This window comes from Tamandua tetradactyla, chromosome 9, assembly GCF_023851605.1.
Source record: "Tamandua tetradactyla isolate mTamTet1 chromosome 9, mTamTet1.pri, whole genome shotgun sequence".
NCBI classification, from domain to species: domain Eukaryota; kingdom Metazoa; phylum Chordata; class Mammalia; order Pilosa; family Myrmecophagidae; genus Tamandua; species Tamandua tetradactyla.
Window position 1 is genome coordinate 73646950 of NC_135335.1, and position 22872 is coordinate 73669821.

Sequence of the window (22872 nt, forward strand, 5' to 3'; positions counted from 1 at the left end):
TTTTAGGTGGTCTGTTAATGACTATTACTTTTAATATGAAGAGTTTTTCACAGATCACGGTATAACGCATCAGTGGAGAAAGGATTCTTATTTAAACCTTCCTAAATTGATTAGAGCTGTCAGTGCTAATTACAATGGCTTGGTATGTTACCTGAAGTCAATGTACTTTTTGTACCACGATATTTAGTTAATGGAGAAGCTTTATCTTCCTAGGGGGGAAAAAAAAGAAGAAGCTGGAGACAAAGTAGTTGTAAAAACTGGTTTATTTTCTTAAAAATAAATACAAAAATATAAATATAAAACATTAGCAGATAGAATTTGATGAAACGAAATTGCACAAACGTTTGTATACCAGGTTGCATATCACACCTACTAACACCACATGTACATTTTTTTTTAATTTAATGTACAGAACAGGATATATCTTTAAATTTTTCTTCACCTTTTAAAAGCTTCATTTGCAAGGGCAGGGCATGTATCTAACAGAAGCGGCTTGTTTGTGAGGTCGCTTAAAGGAGCACTATCCCCATTCGTGTTTCTGAAATTATCTTTTATTTACTAAGGTGGACAATACTGAATTTCCCATAGCTTTGGCTCTTGGAAGTGATTAAATAAAAGGTCGTATATATTCCGTGAGACATCCTACAGGAAAGAATTAATGTAATTAATGAACAAATGAAAAAGTAAACGGGGAAAAATTGTGCTGAGTGGCAGGAAAAGTCTTCTGAATATCAAATACTGTGAAGCGGAGACAGTGTGGGTAAAGTTACCTCCTTTTGCACAGGACAGGAATCCTACGTTAAGAGTCTTTGTCGCTTTCCCCACCCCCGTACATCTCCGCCAGCTTATTAAACCGAGGGCCCCATTCGCGGAGGTAATCATAGTTTTGGTCTCCTTCCGTAGTCCCTGATTCTAAAGAACTCAGAGATTCCGCTATGGAATCATTTCCTTCGTAGGCGTAGGTTGCAAGTGAGTCGTATGGGGGGGCAGTGGGGTCAAGGTCGTGCTCTTTTAGCCTTTCGTTAATGAAATCCCGGACGTCCGTATTGTCCGGCGCCGTTGGTGTCCTCCGCGGTATAAATAAAGTCTCCGGGATAATATCTCGCCGGAGCTTCTTCTCCTCGACAGCCGCAGGGTTCCTCAGAGTGCCGATATCAAAGGCCTGGGTGTCCTCCTCTCCGCCACCTTCATCATTATAGCTCACGATGTTATCTCTGATGTCTTCTTTAGACAAGATCAGAGGCTCTTTTTTGCGCTGCCTTTTCAGCGCTGCAAACAGTACTACTATAACTTGAAAAAAAAGAAAAGGAGACACATTAGAGGACCGTTTAAAAACACTACATAAAGTGGGTGCAAGCACTGTAAAGGGCTTTAACTTCATTTTTTCCTTGACAGTTACATTTTATCTTGCACTTCTGACAGTTTTCTTTCGGGGCACATATTGGAGAGATCTAGGAACATTTCAGGATGACTCCTGATCTTAGAGACGTGTTTCAGCTTTTGTTTTAAATACTGACATACGCCGGTTGACTATAGTTTCAGATAAGACAATTTAAAAAGGACGAAAATACTAGCTCATTTTCACAAATTTTATACAATACTGAAAAGCAACACACTTCACAAGATACGGGGTTTCTGTTACTATTAAATAGCTTGGTGATGGATTTATATAGCTTTTCTTTATTAAAATAAGATCTTCATCACTAGAAAAAATGACCGAGTTTTTTAGACATTACACTAGTTTAGAATTTTATGAAGTTTTCCATGGCTTACCTGAGACCAAAAACATTTGCTAGATAAGATGATGGTTAAATATTTCACTGAGTGAAACTTGTGTGCTTTTGAAAAACGGATCTACAGGACATTCTGCTCAAAATAAAAGCAGGAACAATCCTACTGATTATGATGCAAGACAGAGTGTATTCAAACCACTGCACTGAATTAGCTCACAAACATGTATGAATCTCTGTTACATGTGCCTTTATACAAATATAGATTAACACATAGAATTTTCCATCATAAAGACATGTCCCTCTATCATGATAACAATTAATAGTAGTATTAATAAACATAATAATATAAATAATAGGTGAAAATGAATATCAAATTCTCTCATCGCATTAGAGCTTCCCACCCTCATTATCCCCAAACATTTGGGTCATGATTCTTTAAAATGATGATTTGCAAAAACAGATGTGAATTCGGTTAGCTGGGGCAAGATAAGGGAAAACAAATTTTATGAGGCATAAATATTTTGATCTTCAAAGTGAGGAAAACTGCTTATTCAACCAGTTTTTGAGAAAATATAACAGTTATTTTGACTTAATTCATATTTTCGCATATACACAGGAAACTATGATGGATTTTAAACCACAGATTATTTATCATCAACCAAAAGATTTTACAGGTAAAAAAAATCTCCTAATACTGAGGATAATGAAAACATCCTAAAATTAGCTTCAAAGTCCAAATTTGTTTACTGCTTCAAACTTCAGGTACAACTTCTTTTTAATAAGCCTCAGAGGAATATTGATAGCAATAATTTAGTAGAGAGTAAATGTAATCTGATTTTTAGTTCAAAGATGTTTAAAAAGCAATTTGTTTCAAGCTATGAAATCAAGTATCACTGTTTGGAGGACAAGAAAAACAGGTAAAGGACATGCTAACATTTCAATAAAAATATAAGATCTCAAGGCCTCCATCTAGGCATGAGCATAAAAAAAAATAGTGGAAATAAACTTTAGATTCCACTAGGAAATTGTATACGCTATGACTTACAGAAAGGTGTCTTGATTCAACCACTCAGAAACTGTGTGACTGGAAATATTTTGAACTTTGAGTTGCATCATTTATAAAATGAAGATAATAATTCTACACGCTTCAGACAATTTTTTTGTGAAATGAAATAAGTTTTTGCATGGCAAAGTACTAACTGCACAATTAGGCACATAAGCATTCAGTAAAACAAAAATTCTGCTGTTATTAATATTATTGGTACTGGAGACTTTAAAACATTTTTGGAATGAATTTGGGTATATACCTTAAACCCCAAAGATACATATACATCTATGCCATTCATATGTACAAGCATAGATTTACTTAGTTTAAAACACTTTTATTTGCTTTGCTCAATGCAATTATTGTATTAATGATAAGCCAATAAATATTAAACAATTTTGTGATCACATGTTCTATTAAATGAAATCAAATTCATTATTTTTGTTTTATATAGAGAAGTCTGTTAAGCCTCATATTCCATAATCGCATGATATATATATATATATATATATATATATATACACACACACACATGTATACATAGCATATATAGTCTATTTTAGAATGTAGCACATTTTCATTTCCTGAGCTATGTGTAAACCTAATACAGGATTGATCACTTTGTACATTTAGTGGATTATCTGGAATGACTGTATACCCTTCAGTTATTTAAAAGCAGAGATTATATATATATATATGCTCAACAAAATGAGAAAAAGTGGAAATGCTTCTTTCATAGATAAGATACATATAACTGAATGACAGAGAATAATGAAGCATTTTTAAGGTATACTTCATTTTGACAGGTCCTAATTTTATATAAAAACTTGGTTTTGATTCATAATCTTGAAAGGTTTCTACAATTAATTATTGCAATTACTATTTTCAAATTTGAAATGATGGCTAAACTTTTTTTCCAATGTGAAAATTTTGCAAATACGAGTACAGGTGTGCTGGAGGGAGATTATTCTATAACCAAGGCAAGTCTTTGCAATGCCATTCTAACAAAAATCACAAAGTTAACCTTGTATTCTTTTTCTTGTTTTTAGTTCTGGTTTCTGCTATTCTTATTCAGCTCTGCTACTGAAAACTTAGTGGTTGAGACCTGACTCCAATGCTACAACTTCTCCAGCTCCTATACTGCTGAATAGGAGACTGGCATATGATTCAAAAGATACAGGGCCATAAACTATGCAGCTACATTTTTAAGGAAAGAAATAATGGGCCAACTATAAAATAATCTGGGCACTGGCCATTGAAACCTCTTTCCTTATTCATAGTATCCACATTGTAGAAAATCTTAATTCTATGAGAATATCTGGGAGAGCTAAAAATAATTGCAATTCTCTGTCTCTCAATTTCCCAAGCTCCTAAAAAAAGCCATTCTAGGTTTCCCTCTCATGCCTTTTCATTTATTTATTTGCTTTATTTTAACAAACGATAGATATTTGCTTTTCATATATTGATTCACATTTGAATGAATGCTATGTCCCTGTAGGTGAAATGAAGTCCCATCACTAATACTACCACCAATATATATATATATATATTTCTATATTTTCCAATAGGATAAAATATTTTTCTTTCTTTCTTTACTGTTTTATTTACAGACACTCTATTCCTAGGATAAAAATATTTTAATGGGGTAAGAAATGCCGCAATTAATTTATTTCTGTCTTCAAACTTGGGGCTCGTTTGGGGGGAGATATTTTAAAAGCAACATTTTGCGGATCTACAAAAGAACCAAGTTTCCCTCCCGTCTGCATTACTTACCCAGCAGAATGATGATGCACAGGAGAATGGCGATCAAAGCCCCTGTGCTGAGGCCTGCGGGGAGGAGCAGAGCTTCGGCGCTGCAAGACTGCATGTTGCCCTGGCCGTCACAGGCACACACTCGGATGGTGAGTGTGCCTGTGCTGCTCTGAATTGGATAGTCATTATCTGAGATCACCACGGGCAGCAGGTAGGTACTTATTTCGTGCCGATTGAATCCATTTTTTCTCGTTAAAATCCTGGCAGTGTTATCTAAAATGAAATTCCACATAGTACAAATGATTTGGACAGTAAATTTCTCTCATCCTGATAATCATGGTTTGAGATGTGAAATGAATATTTGTTTACATAACACTGATATACAAATTCCCATAAAGTACACACAATGCAATTAGAATATAGACAGAAAGTTGATAGATTGGGGAATCTAAGAAGGTAGGTTTATATTAGGTTATTATTTTTATTAGGATATTAGGTTTTCAAAGAATTCCCCAATAATTTCAAAAGTGGTAAACTTTGAGAAGTGAATCATTTCTGGAGATAACATAGATAATCAAATTTTGTTTTCCAGAATTTTCAGAAAACAGAAGCATTTTGCATACCAAGAAAAAAAAACATCATGTTAAATGTTTTTATTTACAAATATATGTGCCTATATACATGCACACACAGGAACATATAAATTCAATATCCCTGAGAGAAAATATAATTGGGAAAATTTTAAACACTGTTCCATTTTTAAATTCCACAAAGCAGGCAAAAATCTTTAAGAATCCCAAAACTTTAACAACAGTGAGCAAGTTACTTAATATTTCTGAATTGTTTCCACTGACTAAAATTAATAAAGTTATATAAGGCTCAAAGTTGGTGGAAGACCTGAGAGGACTCCTGTAGAGTATGTAGTAGAGTCTCAAGAAAACAGTAGGGATTTAATAGCATCCTGTTGTTTAGTATATTGTTACCAAGTATTTCCAGGACCTGATAACTCACCCAATATCCTGAAATATAGGTGGTGGGATTAAAAAAAAACAAACAGCAACAACAAAAACTTATTCTGGCCCCTTAACCGATAAAAAAAAAAAAAAACTATAATTAATGTTGTTATTTATGACAGTTTCCCATCCTTTCTGTTTGTACAGTGCACTTTTTCTTGGTTAGACAACACAATAAATGCATATACAATGTCCCATAGGATTGTTTAATCAAACAAAGAAGCCAAACAACAACAACAAAAATGGCCCAGAAAACAAGGTGAGAACTTCTTGCAGAAATACTGGTTGAATATAGACCACTCACTTCTTAAATCAATAGTGAGAGATTAAATTCTAATATGTCAACCAACTATGTAGGTGAGTTGTTAAATTTCAAAACCTTAAGAACTGGAAATGTACATTAGCAAAATAGCAAATGTACATAAGCATATTTGAGATATAGAATGTAGCCCTGATAATTTTGAAATATTGACCTATCTTCCAAGAAGTATTGTGATGCAGATCTTGCATTCTCAAACCTAGTATGATGTACTATTATTGACATGTAGGTACTTTTTAGAATCTTCTTGTCCAGTTATAATTTTTAATTTTAATCTTCATTTTGCCTACAACAGCTTTGATATATCACAGAATCAAATGAACTTTTACCCTAAACTCACCAATTCTGATCCAAATTTTTAATTAAACATTCAGAAATTCATCATATAATAAAGCTTCACACCTATAAATTACAGAAAGGTGAGGAATATTAAGAAGGAAAAGCTCAAAGTGTGGTATCACATAAGCAGGAAATTAGAAAAATAGGATTTAAGACTTTGAGGATGGACTCGTAGGAGAACACAGGAGGGTATCTTAAAAAGAACAATATTAAGGTGATGTCTGTGTTGTTGGAACTCCTTTAAAAATCCATCCAATAGGAGAAAAAAAAAGTGAATTTACATAGGATTAATGAAATATCCTACCAGATTTTAATGATATGTTATTTAGGGAGAAGTTTGGGTCTACATTCATTTGAGCTTGAACCCTTGTTTTGCATAACTTATAGAAGATCAGGAAATCTTCCTAATATACAAAAATAATACACAATTCATTGGCAAGTAATTAAAGTCAGCCTCGAGTTATTTCCCCAGTAACTATGAAATGTGCTCAGACATACTATTTCAAAGTCTTAATCATTTTTTTTTTAATTGAGAGGTAGCTTGTTGGAACCCAAGGTTCAGTTTAACGTGAAAATAAAACAAATAAAAAATACAACTTGTAAAATCCATGTATCAAGTCAATACTAAGGGTGGCTCCAGAGTAAGTTCTATGTTTAAGGTTGCCAGATTCAGCAAAATAAAATTACAAGATGGCAATTTCTATACTTTAAATGTAACTAGGAGCCCCATTGTATTTGCCAACCATATCTAGCTAATTTTTCCAAATGCAATACTTTTTAGGTGTCCAGAGCAACATAAATACTTCAGAAATTCAAGGTTTAGTAAAAAATGATGCTACTAATGAGTGTACTACCTTTGGTCTGTACAGGTTTTCTACTAGAAAAAAGTATCTTGAATATTAGCTCATTTAATTAGATTTCAGTACTTTAAAATATTTTCTGGAAGCCACCAAATGGTGATATAACAGCTGGGCTCTGCCAACACATATCATAAACTGTTACAAAGATATTATAAATAAACTAAAGTGGTTAATAGGTTAATTAAAAAAAAATACTTATATCCACAGTCATCATTCTAAAACAAGTATGCTTGCTTAATGAAAACTAGCTTATATAATTAGTTTTGCATAAGCTTATCAAGTAAAGGAAAGATCTCATAAAACACCTTCTTTACACTAAGATAATTATGATATATCTTTACCAGAAATAAAGCTATTAAACTTATTTAAAAACAGTAAATAATTTCACTTTATTTCCCCTAGAATGTGCTTTTGGTTTTTATGAGTATAAGAAGTATAATTTCAGTATTCTTTCATTTCAGAGGCACCATGGAAGTATTCATGTATTACACAGGACAATTTGTATAATGCTCTCACAACTATGCTTTTTCAGTGCCTCTCCTCACAGGCTAAAATGGCGTCTATGCTTTTTTTTTTCACGCTTTCTCAATGACTTCTTGGCTTTGGTGAATCTGCTGTTGCTAAAACACATCTGAGTTGTCACACGAGTCTCACTCTGCTCTATTTTCAAGCATCCCATTCTATTTTAATATATCAACTGATTCCAGTCTTCTTAATCTTTTGAAGTGACCTGTACCCTTTAGCACCCACAAAGAGTCTTCTTTCCACATCTATATATGTTTTTTTTTTAATTCAAGTGGGTAATGCTTGTAAACATCTCAAAGTAGGATACAGAAGGCATTACCATAATATTTCATTAAATATTTGATGAAATTAAAATTTACTATGAGTCATGTATATAGTGATTGGGAAATTTCCTGTTAATGTCACCTTAGAGTCATAATGAACATGCTCTAAAATTTACCTTCATTGTCCTGTACGGTGAAGTTTGGATTGACAGCAGCTAAACTGAAAAAAAATTTCTGTCCACCTAAAGGATCATCCTTGTCTATAGCACTTACAGTCTGTATTAACTGCAGAAAAGAGAAAAATACATGTTCATTAAACTTCCACGAGTATGATCTGCTTTATGATATGTTATTTTTAAACTTTCTCATTCTGTTTACAATTCTTTTAAAGGCAGCTGATTTTGTTCCTTTTGCATGTATCCTTGATTTCATCCATCATTTTTATGATTAATAGAATCTATCTATCTCTCACTCTTGTTCTCACTCTTGGCTGTTGCAAGGACATACCTGAATAGTCCCCTTTCTTTCAAAATTGGTAATGTTATTTGTTTTTACCAATTTAAATATAACATCTGAACTGAGTGGCTTATTCCATACACATTTAAACACGAATCTGGAAGAGGTTGTTTAAGCTAGGGAAAATTTAGGATATTATTTTGATCATGGGTTTCCTCTTCTGAAAGTAAAGTGAAAAATTTTCTAAGAAGGTAGGTTTTGTACATTACTTCTTAGGAAAAGTCTTAAACATCATTACCCACTTTAGCAAATAGTTCAATTCATTTGCACTGTCGTTAAAATTGTCATACCTTTTTACATTCATCATATGCAAAGTATGGAAGAATAAGCATTTTATGAGAATCAACTTTTTAATTTATTTTAAAGTAAGATATAATGTAAGAAGCTATGTGGTAACTAAGCAGAACATTGAACATGTTTATATGATCAGACTAATTGCTTTGAACATAGTATAAACTAATAAATATGATATGATATTTATATCAACTACTATATATTTATGATACAGCTTACTGGACATTTTAATTTTACCAAAAAGCTTCAGAAGTTGTTAAATATGTGTATTTATGCCTGTATAAATTGTCAAATTTATATTTTATTAAAAGGACTCCATTTTTTACACTATTAATTCAATTTAACGTCATTTGGATATTGATATAAGAAATTGAAATACCAATTTCTTCCCATAATGGTGAAAAAATTATTGAACTATAGTTTATTGGCTGCAGTAGTGTGGCCTGAGAGTGGGCAAATGGAAGAAAAGGAAAACAGCCTGCCTTCTCATTGACCTTTACTCAGGGTCCCCTGATATTTTCTGTGATGGGAAAGATGGGAATTCAAGTAGCCTAGATCAGGTACAAAGAGTCAGATCCTTCTCAAGAGGGCAGATCCTCCACCAGTAGTTCAGGAAATAGCTAAGATCAGGGAATGGAAAGGAGGAAGGGGTGGGCAATTAATTTTATTTTTGTATTCTCATTTGTTCCACACACCAAATGAATGGACTCATTTTCCTTGTTGTTCTAAGTGTTACTAAGTCTTAAAGAGTACTAAGTTCATAGGAGTATTGGGTGGAAGGAAATACTCTATAAATGGACTAAAGCAAGCCAAGAAGTGCTTGTATCCCACTTCCCTATGATGAGGAAAGGCAGAGTTAACAAATGAACTAATGATATAATCAAGTGACCACTTTGATGTTCCTAGCCAGGATGTGATAACTTGTAATTCCATCATTGTTTGTATCACAGCTTAGTTTCAGTAAAAGCATCTTTAAGCTTATGAGACCAAAATGACACCTATCAAACCAATCTTATTAAAAATAATAGGCTATCATATATCCAGCCCGTTAGAAAAAAAATTATTGACCATGTACTTCTTAGCAACTTGTGAAAATAAGATACTGCATGGGCGGGCAATGGTGGCTCAGTGGCAGTGTTCCCACCTGCCATGCTGGAGATCTGGGTTTGATTCCCCATGCCTGCCCATGTTAAAAAAAACAAACAAACAAAAAAAAAAAAACAGGATACTGAAATTTTTATTAAATCGTCTTTGTTGGCATTTTTAAAAAGTCTTATAAGAGTGGAGAGGTTACTGAGCCAGGTCCAGTTAAAAAAGAAAAAGGCATATGGAAAACACAACCTTTATTTTGTATATTTTGAATACATTTATAAATTAATATTTATAGTAATTAAAATGCTCAGAAAAATATCCTTTGAAAATAGAATAACCATAGAGGGAGTAATGTGTGCGGCAGCAGCAGAGTGGGTAATTTATCTCTTAGAGAAAAGGCTTTCACTTACATCATGCTGCGCCTGCCAAGCAGAGGGCTATTTGAAATGGGATTTTTAGGGCATGCACTATTTCATTAAAAGTACGTTGGAAGCAGCTAAGTCATTTAAATAAGCCAAATTAAACACTTCCATAGCATTTTCAAAAAAACAGTGAATCCAATTGAAGCAATTTTACCGTTTCAAACAATAGATATGCCACTGAATTCCTATTAGAATTTCTGGAAGGAGGAACTTGAGTTATTCCACCATGTAATTTGCATAAAAATGTAACAATGACTGATGTTTATAAAGAGTATCAAATGATGTCAAAACACAATGTAGTTTCACGATGGATTCTCTTTTTTTGATAAAATACATTTGACTCCCAATTATTATTTATGACATGCAGCTTCATTCTGTGAAGATAGCACTCAAACCAATTAAGAGCAATTCTTTCAGCCTCATACGCTCAAGATTTTCAAACAACAAAATAAGCTCACTGAAGAAAAGACTTCAGGAGTTTTATAACAAAGCTGATGTAGGAAAAATATTGAATGACTAAAACTAAGTCATTCAATATTTTTTTGTGTTGCTGCAATGATGAAATACAATGTATATGTGTAAGGAGCAAATTCTCATTCTCTGCTTCGAGATCATGCTTACATAAATTGTAGTATTGATGAAATATTTCACTGATCTCATGTACTTGTCTCTGTGTTTTCCCCAATTTTCTTTTCGCATCTCTCTAGCAGATATCAATATTCATCTGATGGTAGCAGGTTTTGTTGGTTTCTTTATTTTTGTTTTCGAACATTCACAAAGTTATTATTTTTTTCTCACACCTTACCTTTTAGGGCAGGGAAAAACTTGTAATGTTGGAATTTTCCAAAGGAAATATGAAACCTTTGCACTGTGACTTAAAATATTTTCAAATCAAAAACATCAGTACAATATTTTGATAATATTACTGGAGCAAAATATAAGTGCTTTTATCTTTGTTCACTTTTTCCTTTCAAGACTAGAAAAGAAAATATCCAAAAAGCAATTAAAATTATCCCTTGCTGTCAATCTTACAGGTACTCACCTGTCCTGGTCTGGCATTTTCACATACAAAAGTATCATAGAACACAGCAAACTCAGGGGCATTGTCATTGACATCTAAAATTCTCACAAAAACAGCCACACGAGTGGTCTCTTTGGGGTTGTCTACAAAGAAGAAAAGGAACAGTTTGTTCAGGAAGAAACAAGTGTGCACCAGATTTAATCTGTGTAGGTATCTTATGGATATTAAGTCCTCAAATATAAATATGCATTATGTTCATTCTGCAAACATAATGAGCAAATACAATAAAGGAAACTACTATAGAGCCTAATTAAGTAGTCATGAATTCAATTATTACTGGGCTCTGGAGTACTATTATTATTTTGGAAAATCTTTTTAAAAACACAACCCAGTGTAATTGAGTTCATATTATATTTGTATCCTCATAAAACAAGAAAGGATATTTATTAAACCCCTAGCATGCATCCTCATCTCATTTAATCTTTTATCATAATATCTTGCTACATGTTTTTCAGATGAAGAAGTACAATTTTAAATGAATTAGTAACTTGCTTAAAGTAACTAACTCCTAACTGGTAGTTGGTATATTGCAATCATCAGTTTGACTACTTTTATTCCTAAAATGTATTCCAACAGCTACTCTCAAATATATCCCTTTAGAAATTTTATTATATGTCTCCTGATTTTACAAATTGCATGGACAATGGACAATGATACTTAAGGTTTCAATTTTTTCATTAAATGTTGTTACTGCTGGAACCATTTCAGCAATACAGATGAGATTGTGTATAGTGATTTACTCTCCCCAAATTTTCTCAATAGTAGCAGATGGTACAACAATCCTGATTTTTTTCTCGTTGTGATTACCAATGCCAAAATCAAGAAGCTCGACATTTTCACATGAGAAGATGAACATAAAGAATAGTTTTGATTTGGAAATAGCATTTAAAGATAAAAATGTCTCCTTAGTTTGTTTGCCTAGCGTATCGTATTTTATTAATCATAATTGCATTATCTCCATTATCAATTTTTCCAGGCACTTCTGGAGAATATTATGTCAGAAAGAAACACTAACTGAGAGTATTTTGTTAAACTCAGTTTATAGTTATCAGCCTCCATGATGTCAATATTTCAATATTTGGAAATAGTCCAACTTCTGTGTAGACTTTGGCAAATCAAGCTGAACAGCAATAAAAAAGGAAAAAGAAATAATTAGCTAAACAAACAAATAAAAAAGTAGATGAGCCAAGGGACAATGGCAATCTATTAAATGGTCTCTACCCACATGGGCTATGAGTAATAACATTGACTCTTGCAAAATTTATCTGACTTACTTATATTTATGAAATGTTGTTTTGGTTTAAGGTGAGGCATATTGAATTACATACCCCAGGAAAAAAACATACTCTTACTCTTACTACGATTGTTGTGGGTGTGAACTCATTGTAAAAAGGATCTTTTGAAGCAGTTATTTTTAGTGAAGTGTGGCCCAATTATATGAGTTTGTGCCTTAGTCCTCTCATGGAGGGTTTATGTACAGTGAAAGCCTCGTGGAGGAGCAGAAACAGAAGTGAGTGGGAACCTAGCATGAAGAGGAAGGAGAGGACACATCCATGTGACTGGACAGCCATGGACAGCTAAGGATTGCTGACCAACCAGAAGCTACCAACCCAGGAAGAAGCCAGCCTTCCAGCCTTGGAAACCATGAGAAAAATTCTTGTTGTTTAAGCCGATTCATTGGGTGGTACTTTTCATAGCTCTTGGGACAATAAGATGTAAGTGTAATAATTCTCATCATGTACAAGCTGGAAGTATAGAACTACTCAAAATACTTTATTTTCCTCTTTTTCCTATGGAATTTCAGTGATACTAAAATAATGGAATCAGCACTTTTAAAAAATAATGTGCTGGACTGATGAGTCAGCAGGAACATTTACAAGACTGAAATAGTTTAAAGGAAAGCAGACAGAATTCTAAATACATTTGGAGTGCATGTGTTTACTTTCCTTTCCCTTTTTCAAGAGAAAATTGAAAAATCTGCCCTTCAATACTCCTCTCAAATTTTCCTCCAGGTCTTCTTAACCCTTAGATATTCTATTTTCAGAAATTTTAATCGTGTGTTCATTCACTAACAGTTGCCTTCATATCATGTAGGGTAGTTAAGAGTCCATAGAGAGCTGCTTTGAAGACCTAGTCCATCGCTCATTCGTTGTGTGACAGGCCAGTTTAGTCCAGCTCTCTAGTACCTCAGTTTATTCAAGAGTTATATGCACAGAATATAACTGCCATTCCTGTAGAATTAGTTGAAAAATTAGGTTAATGCTGAAAAGATCTTGTCACAGGATGTTTGATAATAAGCACTCAGTATGTGTTTGTTGTTGCTGTTATCCTCTTCATTATCACTTTCTTTTGTCGACCTTCCATTACTTAGGTTATGCTTTCTCCATACAAAGCATCCACACAAGTTAAAATCCAGTTAACTAGCTTAAAGTACAGTTCAGGTTAAGGTCTGAACAAAATGGGGTGCATTTTGGAAGAAGTAGAGAGAGGAATAAAGAGAACCATGCTATACTCCTATTTTCCTCCCTTCCCTATTCCTAGACTATTCCCTGTGACCCAAAGGCAACATACTCATTTACAAACAAAGTTTTAACCTCCTGAAGTTACTTATTGCTTTGGAGAAACTGGGAAGGAGGTTGTGGAGACCCAGGACCCAGGCTCCACCTCCATATGGAGAGCAAGGTGCTGCATGTAGCCACTTACTTGACCCAGACAGAAGTTATATGTCAGCAGACCTCCTCAGGGAGGGAAAGAATGTACAGAGGGTGTCGTAAACAAATCTCCAACCCCCTGCGTCATTAGACCCTGCTAGCACTCTGTTGTCATACCTACAGAATGCCCTTGTCCTAAACCCTTATAAGTTGCCCTCTGCACCTCCGCGCTTGCGGAGCACTGACTTCTGAATGGCTGCCAACATGACAATCTCATGGTCCTAAACCCTAATAAAACTTGTGTCTGGCTCTGTCCCTACCTTGTCCTTTGCTCTTGGGGCTGTGCTGACCCAAGCCATCAAGAGCTGGGTTGGAACAGAAGTTGAGCAAACTGCTTCTTCCTTATTTTCTTTTAACCTGCTTATATAGTTATTGGGTATATGCAAAATATTTTCTTTCAGCATAGTCTGGATATATTAATATCTCTTTTGTGAGTAGCAATTCACTTTCCAACTACAAACAGAAGCCTAGAGAGACAGACAAGTTTCATGCCTAAAAGTTTGTCTTGTCAGCTCTTTTTTTCCCAGCATAATATGGAGAATCTCTAGCCTCTTCACAAATATCTCAGGGCTCTTCAATTCAAGAGCTAAATCCACAAGGATAGATTCGCTTTGTAAAGCACCAGGCCTGGAGTCATACTCAAAAACCACTGCTCACGTTAATCTCTTTGTTAGCAGATGTTGCAGCTTATGTATAAATAGAAGTATAAAGCATTCCAAGGAAGCATCATACTGAAGAGTAGCTGGCATATCTTTACCACCTGAGTCTCCCGCAGCATCATCAGAGAAACTCTATTGTAGCAAGACTGCATCAGCAAAAGCGATTTTAAAATGTATGCCTTGAGGTCAAAGCATGCCTATGTATCTGCAGGCTTTTCTATACCTCTGAAAAGAGAAAATTTTAAATAGCCTTCTAGAAACCTCTGGACTTAGAAAGACGCAGTTCTTCTACCTGCTTACAGCAAGAATTTTTACCCATAAGGTAGGGCATCTAGATAATAAATTCTTCCATTTATAAATAGTGCTCACTGTCCTCCAAATTCACTGAAATGATAATCGTTAATTTTTTTTCAGAAAATTGTTAGGAGAGATGCTTGGTTTCTACTACACTCTACAATTCTAAATTTATCAGGTCATCAGTTATAACCTTAAGTTTAGATTTTTATTCTTCACATGGTATCCTAAAATCTTATTTTTACAGAACTAAATGAGAAATCATTCCATGGTATAGTGCACTAAATAATTACCTGGATTGCTACTTGCCATGTGATGTGATATATTGCTATGGGATGTAGAATTAAACTGTTAGAGGCAGGATTAGAAACACATTAGTAAAAAGTACACGTATACATCGTTCTGCCCTGCTCAGAGAGTGTATGTGTGACACATGACAAAACCGATGTTTAAAATCCAGTGAAAACAATTGCCCACATCCTGCTTCCCTCTCACCCTCATTCTGTTTAATGCTGGAACAGCATAATGGGACCCTGACTGCTTGTGGCTTGGCAGGTAGGCATTTCCAGCACTTACTCTATGGACTGATTTCATTGAAGGGCAAAAAATAGGTTTAGTTCTTAAAAAGAAGAAAGTAATTGGCCTAACTTTGTACAGAATCCTAATTAATTCAACTAGCTTTAGACGTTAAATTTCTCCAAGTCCTTGAAATGGAAAATGCAATTCTTAGCTCATTTGGCTTGAAGAAGGATCTTGAATCCAGCAGGCAGCACAAACAGTCACTGTTCTGGATTAGTCAAATCGGATCATGTCATCCCAAATGCCTCTGCAGGGTACATCTAACCGTGATGAAATGGAGACAGTCATGGAAATAAAAGTATTCTATTTTCAAGAAAAATGCAAAAATCTTCAGTTAGCCTTAAAAAGTACAGACATTTATATCTCACTACGGAGAAATTGGATTGATTGGATGGAGGGGTTCACTTGTGCTTCAGAGTCAGATTTAAGCGCAAGCTTTTTCTATTTCTTCATCTTGAAGATTTGAATTCATTGCTGATCACTTACTTAGCCCACTTCATCCTCCTGAAATACTTGGTGATTCAGCCCCAATATTCCACCTTGCAAAGATTGGAATAATTATTTCAAATAGCATGAGCTTCATATATTTTGGGGAATTCAGCTTAGAAATTCAGATCTGGAATTTATGGGCAGAGTTTTTCACCGTGATTCTGTATGCAATTCATGCTTTCTTTTCCAACAGTGCAATAGTTGGCCTACTCCGTGTACATCATAAGTACAGGACCAGACTACAGACAAGTTTCCATGTACAGACAGGGCTGGCTTCTTGGGCATGTGACATGCGCAGGAGCACAGGGCCTTCAGGTTGGCATGGTCCTGGACTTGTTTAAATGCTCTGCTGTTAACATCCAATGATTCTTGTGCTGATTTGAATCTGTTATGAACCCCCAGAAATGCCTTTTTTTTTTTTAAATCCATCCCTGTGGGTGCAGACCTGTTGTGGGTGAAACCTTTGGTTTAGGTTGTTTCCATGCAGATGTGACCCAGCCCATTCAAGGTGGCTCTTAATCCCTTTGCTGTGGTCCTTTATGAGATGATAGAAGGCAGAGACATTTTGGAGAGAGCTCAGATAAAGGAAACACCTCAGAAGAAACAAGAAGGACCCACAGAAACTGAGAGAGCCGTTTTGAAACCAGAGCCCAGGAGAGAGGGACCAACAGACATTGCCAGGTGCTTTCCCATGTGACAGAGGAACCCTGAATCCTTGCAGTCTTTCCTCAAAAAGCTATCTCCCTCTTGATGCCTTATCTCAGACATTTGCATGGCCTTAGCACTGCTAATTTATAATCTAGTAAATCCTCTTTGTAAATATCAATCCATTTCTGTTACATTGCATTCTGGCAGCTTTAGCAAATGGAAATAATGCTTAATTTATTAAAAAGGGACCCCCCATTTCATTTTGCACCTGACACCACACATTGTGTAGCGAGCCCTAATTGGAAGCAGAAACTTTTGCAATTAGACAGATGTCGTGCTGAATCCTGGGCTCTGCCAGTTCCCAGTAGGATGAAATTTTGCAAAGTACAGAGTTCACTCCTGGGCCTACAAACTGAATAAATAGCTGTATATCCCACATTGATTACTTTTAGCTTGGTAACTTTGGGAAAATTACTAAAACTCCCACTGCCTTAGTTCCTTCTTTATTAAATGAGCTTAATAGAAATAATAGCAGGAGGAAAGTAATGAATTTCTTCATGTAATACCAGATACGTAGTGCTCAATGTTAGCATTATTACTACCAATATGTACCTTGGTTTCATCTGTAAAAGTGAAGTAATAACATCTACCTATATATTTGTTGTGAGGATTGAATGATTTAATATACACCCAGCATTTTGCAAAGATTCTAACTGATAGTGTCCATGAAACATTTTAGTATTTTCTAACCTCCCACTGTATTTAATTTTTTCACAAGTGAGAATATCTTTAGTTACCCATTTTACACCATTGCTTAAATGTTATAACATTTCTATTAGTTAATTTTGAATGCAGATCCATGGATCATTTGATATAGAAATTAATGGGAAAAATGAAGAGTATTGGGAAGCCTTTTAAACACTTGGATTAAAATAATATATGTGTGCCCTGAGAATAAATTCTTTAACATAAAATAAAATCCATAAAAATATATTTAAATGTTATATTCATAAAAAAGTGACTTACTGATTTCAGCAGCTATAACAGTAAGATTGTGCCATTGAGAAATTTCACGATCGAGTGGCTTTGATGTATAAAGAGATCCGTTTCCAGAATGTATGTTAAAGATCCTGTCAAGGTCTGTATGGCGATCCAGGGAAAATCTGAGCATAGAAGACAAAGAGAAATGCATGGCAGTACATAGATTGCTTGTAGCAAAAAATAATGAACACGGTATGCATGTACTAAGAAATGATGATCATGCATCTATGTGATGATGTTAAGAATTACTGATTGCATATGTAGAATGGAATGATTTCTAAATGTTGTGTTAATTTCTTTTTTTCTTTAATTAATAAAAAAAATAATAATGAAATGCCAAGGCACATGTATCACTATTACAGAAAGAACATAGGGCCTGGATAGAATGTGGATGATTTTATCCATTTATCACACACACACACACACCAGGCACACACACCCCTTTCCAAAGACACTTTGTTCTTCATTCTGATGTTAATCTTCTGTAAGTTTGTGCCATTTAAGTTATCTCTTGTCTTATACATTTAACTGATTTTCATGCATTTTATCTACAAAATAGTTTGCATTAAAATGTGTTTACTATACTGATTGATTTTACTTCCTTACTGACGAGTCTATGTATCCAATTTCTACAATGATCAAATGCAAAAGATCATTCCCAGAACCTAAGACGTTTTCTGTCTGAGAAAATCAGGGATTGCATTAGTTTCCTCAGAGTAGTAGTAGTAGGTACTCAAGTTATTATGCCATTTGGTAGCTACATAGTATGATAATCACTGTAGGATACGCACAAGAAACTTCAGCTTCTTAACCACATGAGCCATAATAGAATATATAAGTTTTAACTGGAAACCTTTTAACTATAGAAAACATGGGAGTAGAACTTTTTATATGTCTGTATCAAATGAAATGTTAGCAAATGTATGAAAATCTACGCTACCAATTGATCAGAGGTATTGTTTTGGGAGTCAATATTTTAACACCTAACATATCTATCAATTTTGTTGACGTAGTATGGATAATACCATTATTTTGGGGGTGGTCAGACATGGTTTAATGTATCCATACACTTCTCTGTTACTGTCACTTCTCGATCCTAATTATAGAATATAATTAGATGTTTTAATATTTGAATTTCTGAGCATCATTCTCATACTTTATTTAGTACTCCAAATTTAAAAACTAAATAAAACAAAGCAAACAAAAGCTACAAGACCAATATGAGTAAAAAAACTACTATCATTTATTTTAAGGAAAAATATATAAACTATTATTTTAAATTGTGTTTTGAAAGTAATAATGCAAAATAATAATTTTAAAATGCTAGTCTCTTTTGGTGTTTCAAAATTTGTATAATGTTTCCAAAATCCATTGAAATGTATGGTACTTGCATCTGGTTTTGAGTACATTGAATTAGAAGAACATTTTAACATGTCGAAATATCTAAGACCTGATTTTATGTTTGAGGGCTGCTTAGCTTAAATTTATATTTTATATCAACTTTAAATAGAACAGCCAACTAATTGAAAAATCTCTTTAATAAGTTCTATCCCTATCTACTAACATAACATGACTTCTGTTTTAGTTTCAAATTACATGTCGCATCACTCACAAATAAAGCAAAACATTGTATTGCTGTATCTGGAATAATTTTAAAATTCCATCTCACAACAAAATTCTTTTACTACTTAGAGGATCAACATAAATTTTACCTCCTCTTTGGAGTCTCCCATGATTACCCTAGGTAAAAAAACATCTGTTCCTTTCCTTTCTCAAGATCTTCTACCATTCATCTCTGCCATTTATTACAATATATTCAACATTCATTTTATCTCACATTTCAAACAGGAAATAAAACACCAAACATCATGCTTGGAATCTAACAGGCACTCAAGGAATATAATTTGAATGACAAACTAAATTTCTTCCCTAGTAGACTGAGATCTTTGAGAAAAATACTAATATCTGATATGGTATCTATAAATATTTATGAAATGTAATGAAAGAGCAAATGACTGAATTATATGGCATTTTGAAAAATATTAGATTTCTGTAGAAATATCACCTAAAGTTCCAATATTTAAATCAATACATAGTCTCCACTAACAAACATCACTGTTTGCAAATTCCATTTTATATCTGCTTTTTCTTAATTATTTCCTGCTGTTTAGTATTAAAAAGTAATCACAATGCAGTGCAATGGTGGCTCAGTGGCAAGAATCTTGCCTTCCAAGCTGGAGACCCGGGTTCAATTTCCAGAGCCTGCCCATGTCAAAAAAAAAAAAGTAATGACAAACTTAGGAGGATTATGTGACATTGTCTTGAAGACACAGAAAGATTGTAATTCATTTCCAAACATGATAAAATCTCATTTTCTAATTCTCTATATAAAAATTCTGCATTTTAACTTTCATTTTTCTTTTTAAAATCATTTCCAGAACATATATTTTAAATTAGTCCCTTTGATTACTGCATTAGCATCCACCTGTATAAAATGTTAATACCATGTCTAGTATTATCCATTTCATAAATATATTTCATTAGTAAAACTACTTTATTTTTTGATACTATATTTGTTTTCTAACTGCATGATCTATCAAAAGAGTAACATACAAGAATGTCACTTGCATTTTCTGCATCGTGTTCACATACAGTGTACAAACTTCATGGAATAAACTCTGTCATTAAATCATTCATTCCCTTGCATAGGGTTTATATAAATAGATTGTTAGATTTGCATCTGACTTAAATGTTTTATTTTTTGCTCCAAAATGAATATGTGTGTATATAATAACCACTGATGTATAGAAGCTTACAATATTCATTTCATTGTGTGTACAAATACTTTCATTTTACCACTTAAAAATTTCCTTAAATTTTATTTAGTTATTCTCAAAAATAATTCAAAATCGTCATGTTTCATTAAAAATATATATAAATATGACGCAGTATACAGCCTGCTAAATTCAATTAGAACTCTGCTAAAAAATACTAGGGAAGTACTTAATGAGGAAAATTAAACACGTATATTGGCTATTAAAAAGCCTCAAAGGAAAAAGTAAAATTCTAAGGAAAAAGCAATTTAGATGAAGATTAATGGATTGGGAAGGAGGCATTTATGAGGAAGTAATGCTAACAGATAACTCTAAATGGTTATCATGTACAGGTTTCTAATGACAATATGTAATCTGAGGACAACAGTGTATAATGTTGCTTGTGAGAATAGGGAAAAGCATATTTATGTAAAATTATATAAGTAAAATGTGTAATATATATATATATATATATACGTATACACACACACACACACACACACACACACACACACACTATGGCTTCACTTGAAGATATGGCAGAACTACAGAATTTTCCACTCCAGATTTAGTGGGAGTCCCACTCCATATATGTGGCATAATTTTATTCTTGGCCTGGTGGCTTAGTCTCTTTCTCTCCCTCCCTCGCCATTTTGGCACGTCCGGTTCTTCTAAGCCTCTGAATTACAAGCCTCACCAGCGACTAGTGATGATGCAGCCTTGTCTCTCTAACCCTATTGGCCTTCTCCTTAGTCCTCCACCTACCCAACATCCTCTGCTACGGGTACACTCAGGAACAGCATCTCTATGGTCACAGTCACTCATCCGTCCTCCCTGTGTGATTGGCTACCCTCCCCTGGAGGCCACGCCCTAACTCCGCCTCTCCTCAAACTGTATATAATCCAGGGCTCGTCAAGCCTCGTGGTCTTTAGCTTCTGGCGGCCCTGGCATAAGCGTCTACCAACAATAAAGCTACCTCGCTTTATGCCTTAATTGACTCGGCCTCCAGTCCTTTGGACCCGCAGCGAGGTCTCCTGCGCGCGCCCCTTGGACCCAGACCCCCGGCTCGAGCCCCTTTTCTGCGTGCGGCAGCGTCGTCTAGCGAGCAGTGAGAAGCTGAGGAGTAGAGGGTCCCCGATAGTTTAGCGGTTGGGCCAAACCGCAAGTGGCGCCCAGACAGGGACACCTCTCTCCTCACCCGGCGAACTCCCACGGCACCCTAGGACCTCGTCCAAGGAATCCAGTAACAACTCGCCCAGCGCGACACGTAGCCCATCGCCGCCAGCAGCTGGTACTGTTGCCGCCGTGACCTTCACTCAAGCCTCTGTCACTGCGGAAACTCTCCTTAACGTGACCCAGACGACCTCTCAAGCTTTGGAGACACAAAAAATATCAACCATCTGTTGCATAGCGCTGTGTTCAATGTACAACAGCAAAGAGACTTAATTGCTCTAAATGTAAAAGCTCCTTGTAAACTTGCCTCCTCTGTTTGCAATGGACGGTACCCCTTCACTAAAATCTGTGTTACTCCTATCCTGGCTAACCATTCTATGCCCTGTCTCACCTTGCGAGACTAAATCTTCACCGCATACCTAAAAACTTCTTGCTCTAGCAACTCTAAACCCTTTCTCTTATGCAGGCAACCGGCAGCAAGCGCAGGTATAGTTAACTAGCATTGCTCGCCCTCGCAACTTATAGCACTACCTTTCCTATAAAATTCTCATTATTGCTCCTCAACATTTCTCGTTTCTAGGCTGCTCATTCTCTGTCGCCGGTCTCGAGTTGAGGCCCAAGTTTTGGCTGCTGTTATGCTCAGCCTACTTGTCCGGACTGTTCTGTGGAAGAACGCAGACAAGCCCAGGTTTGACTCGCAGGCCTAGCCTCGCCTGAGGACTGATCACCCTCGGGCCGGGGACAGTGGAGGACTAGTCTCTCCTGCTTCCCCTAGGCTATAACAGTCATCGCCTGCCCACATTCCTCACACTCCCCCACGGGGGCTGCATGTTACCAGAGTACGTGCATCTGGGTCCACCAGATGGGCACCGCTGGGTGCGACACAAAGTAGTCACAGAAGAGGGTCACTCTAACAGACCTCCTCTGCTCTTCTGGGGCACATGAGATTTGCATAAGGGTCGGCTCAGCACATACCCTTCCCCTGAAACCCTGAGCCTTGCACACAAGGGGAATCTTATCACTGCCCCTCCCAGCAAAGGTTCAAGCCCGCCACTTGTCACACAAGTGTGTTCTTTAAAAAAGAAAAAGAGAGGAATTGTGGCATAATTTTATTCTTGGCCTGGTGGCTTAGTCTCTTTCTCTCCCTCCCTCGCCATTTTGGCACGTCCTGTTCTTCTAAGCCTCTGAATTACAAGCCTCACCGACGACTG

The 22872-nt window shown here is 35.3% G+C and overlaps 1 protein-coding gene across 1 annotated transcript in view; it reads right to left on the reverse strand.

Annotated features, from left to right (window-relative positions):
• Positions 1-317: 317 nt before the first annotated feature.
• Positions 318-22872, reverse strand: part of CDH10 (cadherin 10) — a 182677-nt gene continuing 160122 nt past the window's right edge. Inside the window, exons 8-12 of the mRNA XM_077115126.1 lie at positions 17661-17797; positions 11216-11337; positions 8026-8134; positions 4552-4803; positions 318-1290 (exon numbers count right to left, since the gene is read on the reverse strand). Of these exons, the coding sequence (XP_076971241.1) occupies positions 800-1290; positions 4552-4803; positions 8026-8134; positions 11216-11337; positions 17661-17797 (1111 nt within the window). The 3' untranslated portion in view covers positions 318-799. The remainder of the gene's footprint in view (positions 1291-4551; positions 4804-8025; positions 8135-11215; positions 11338-17660; positions 17798-22872) is intronic.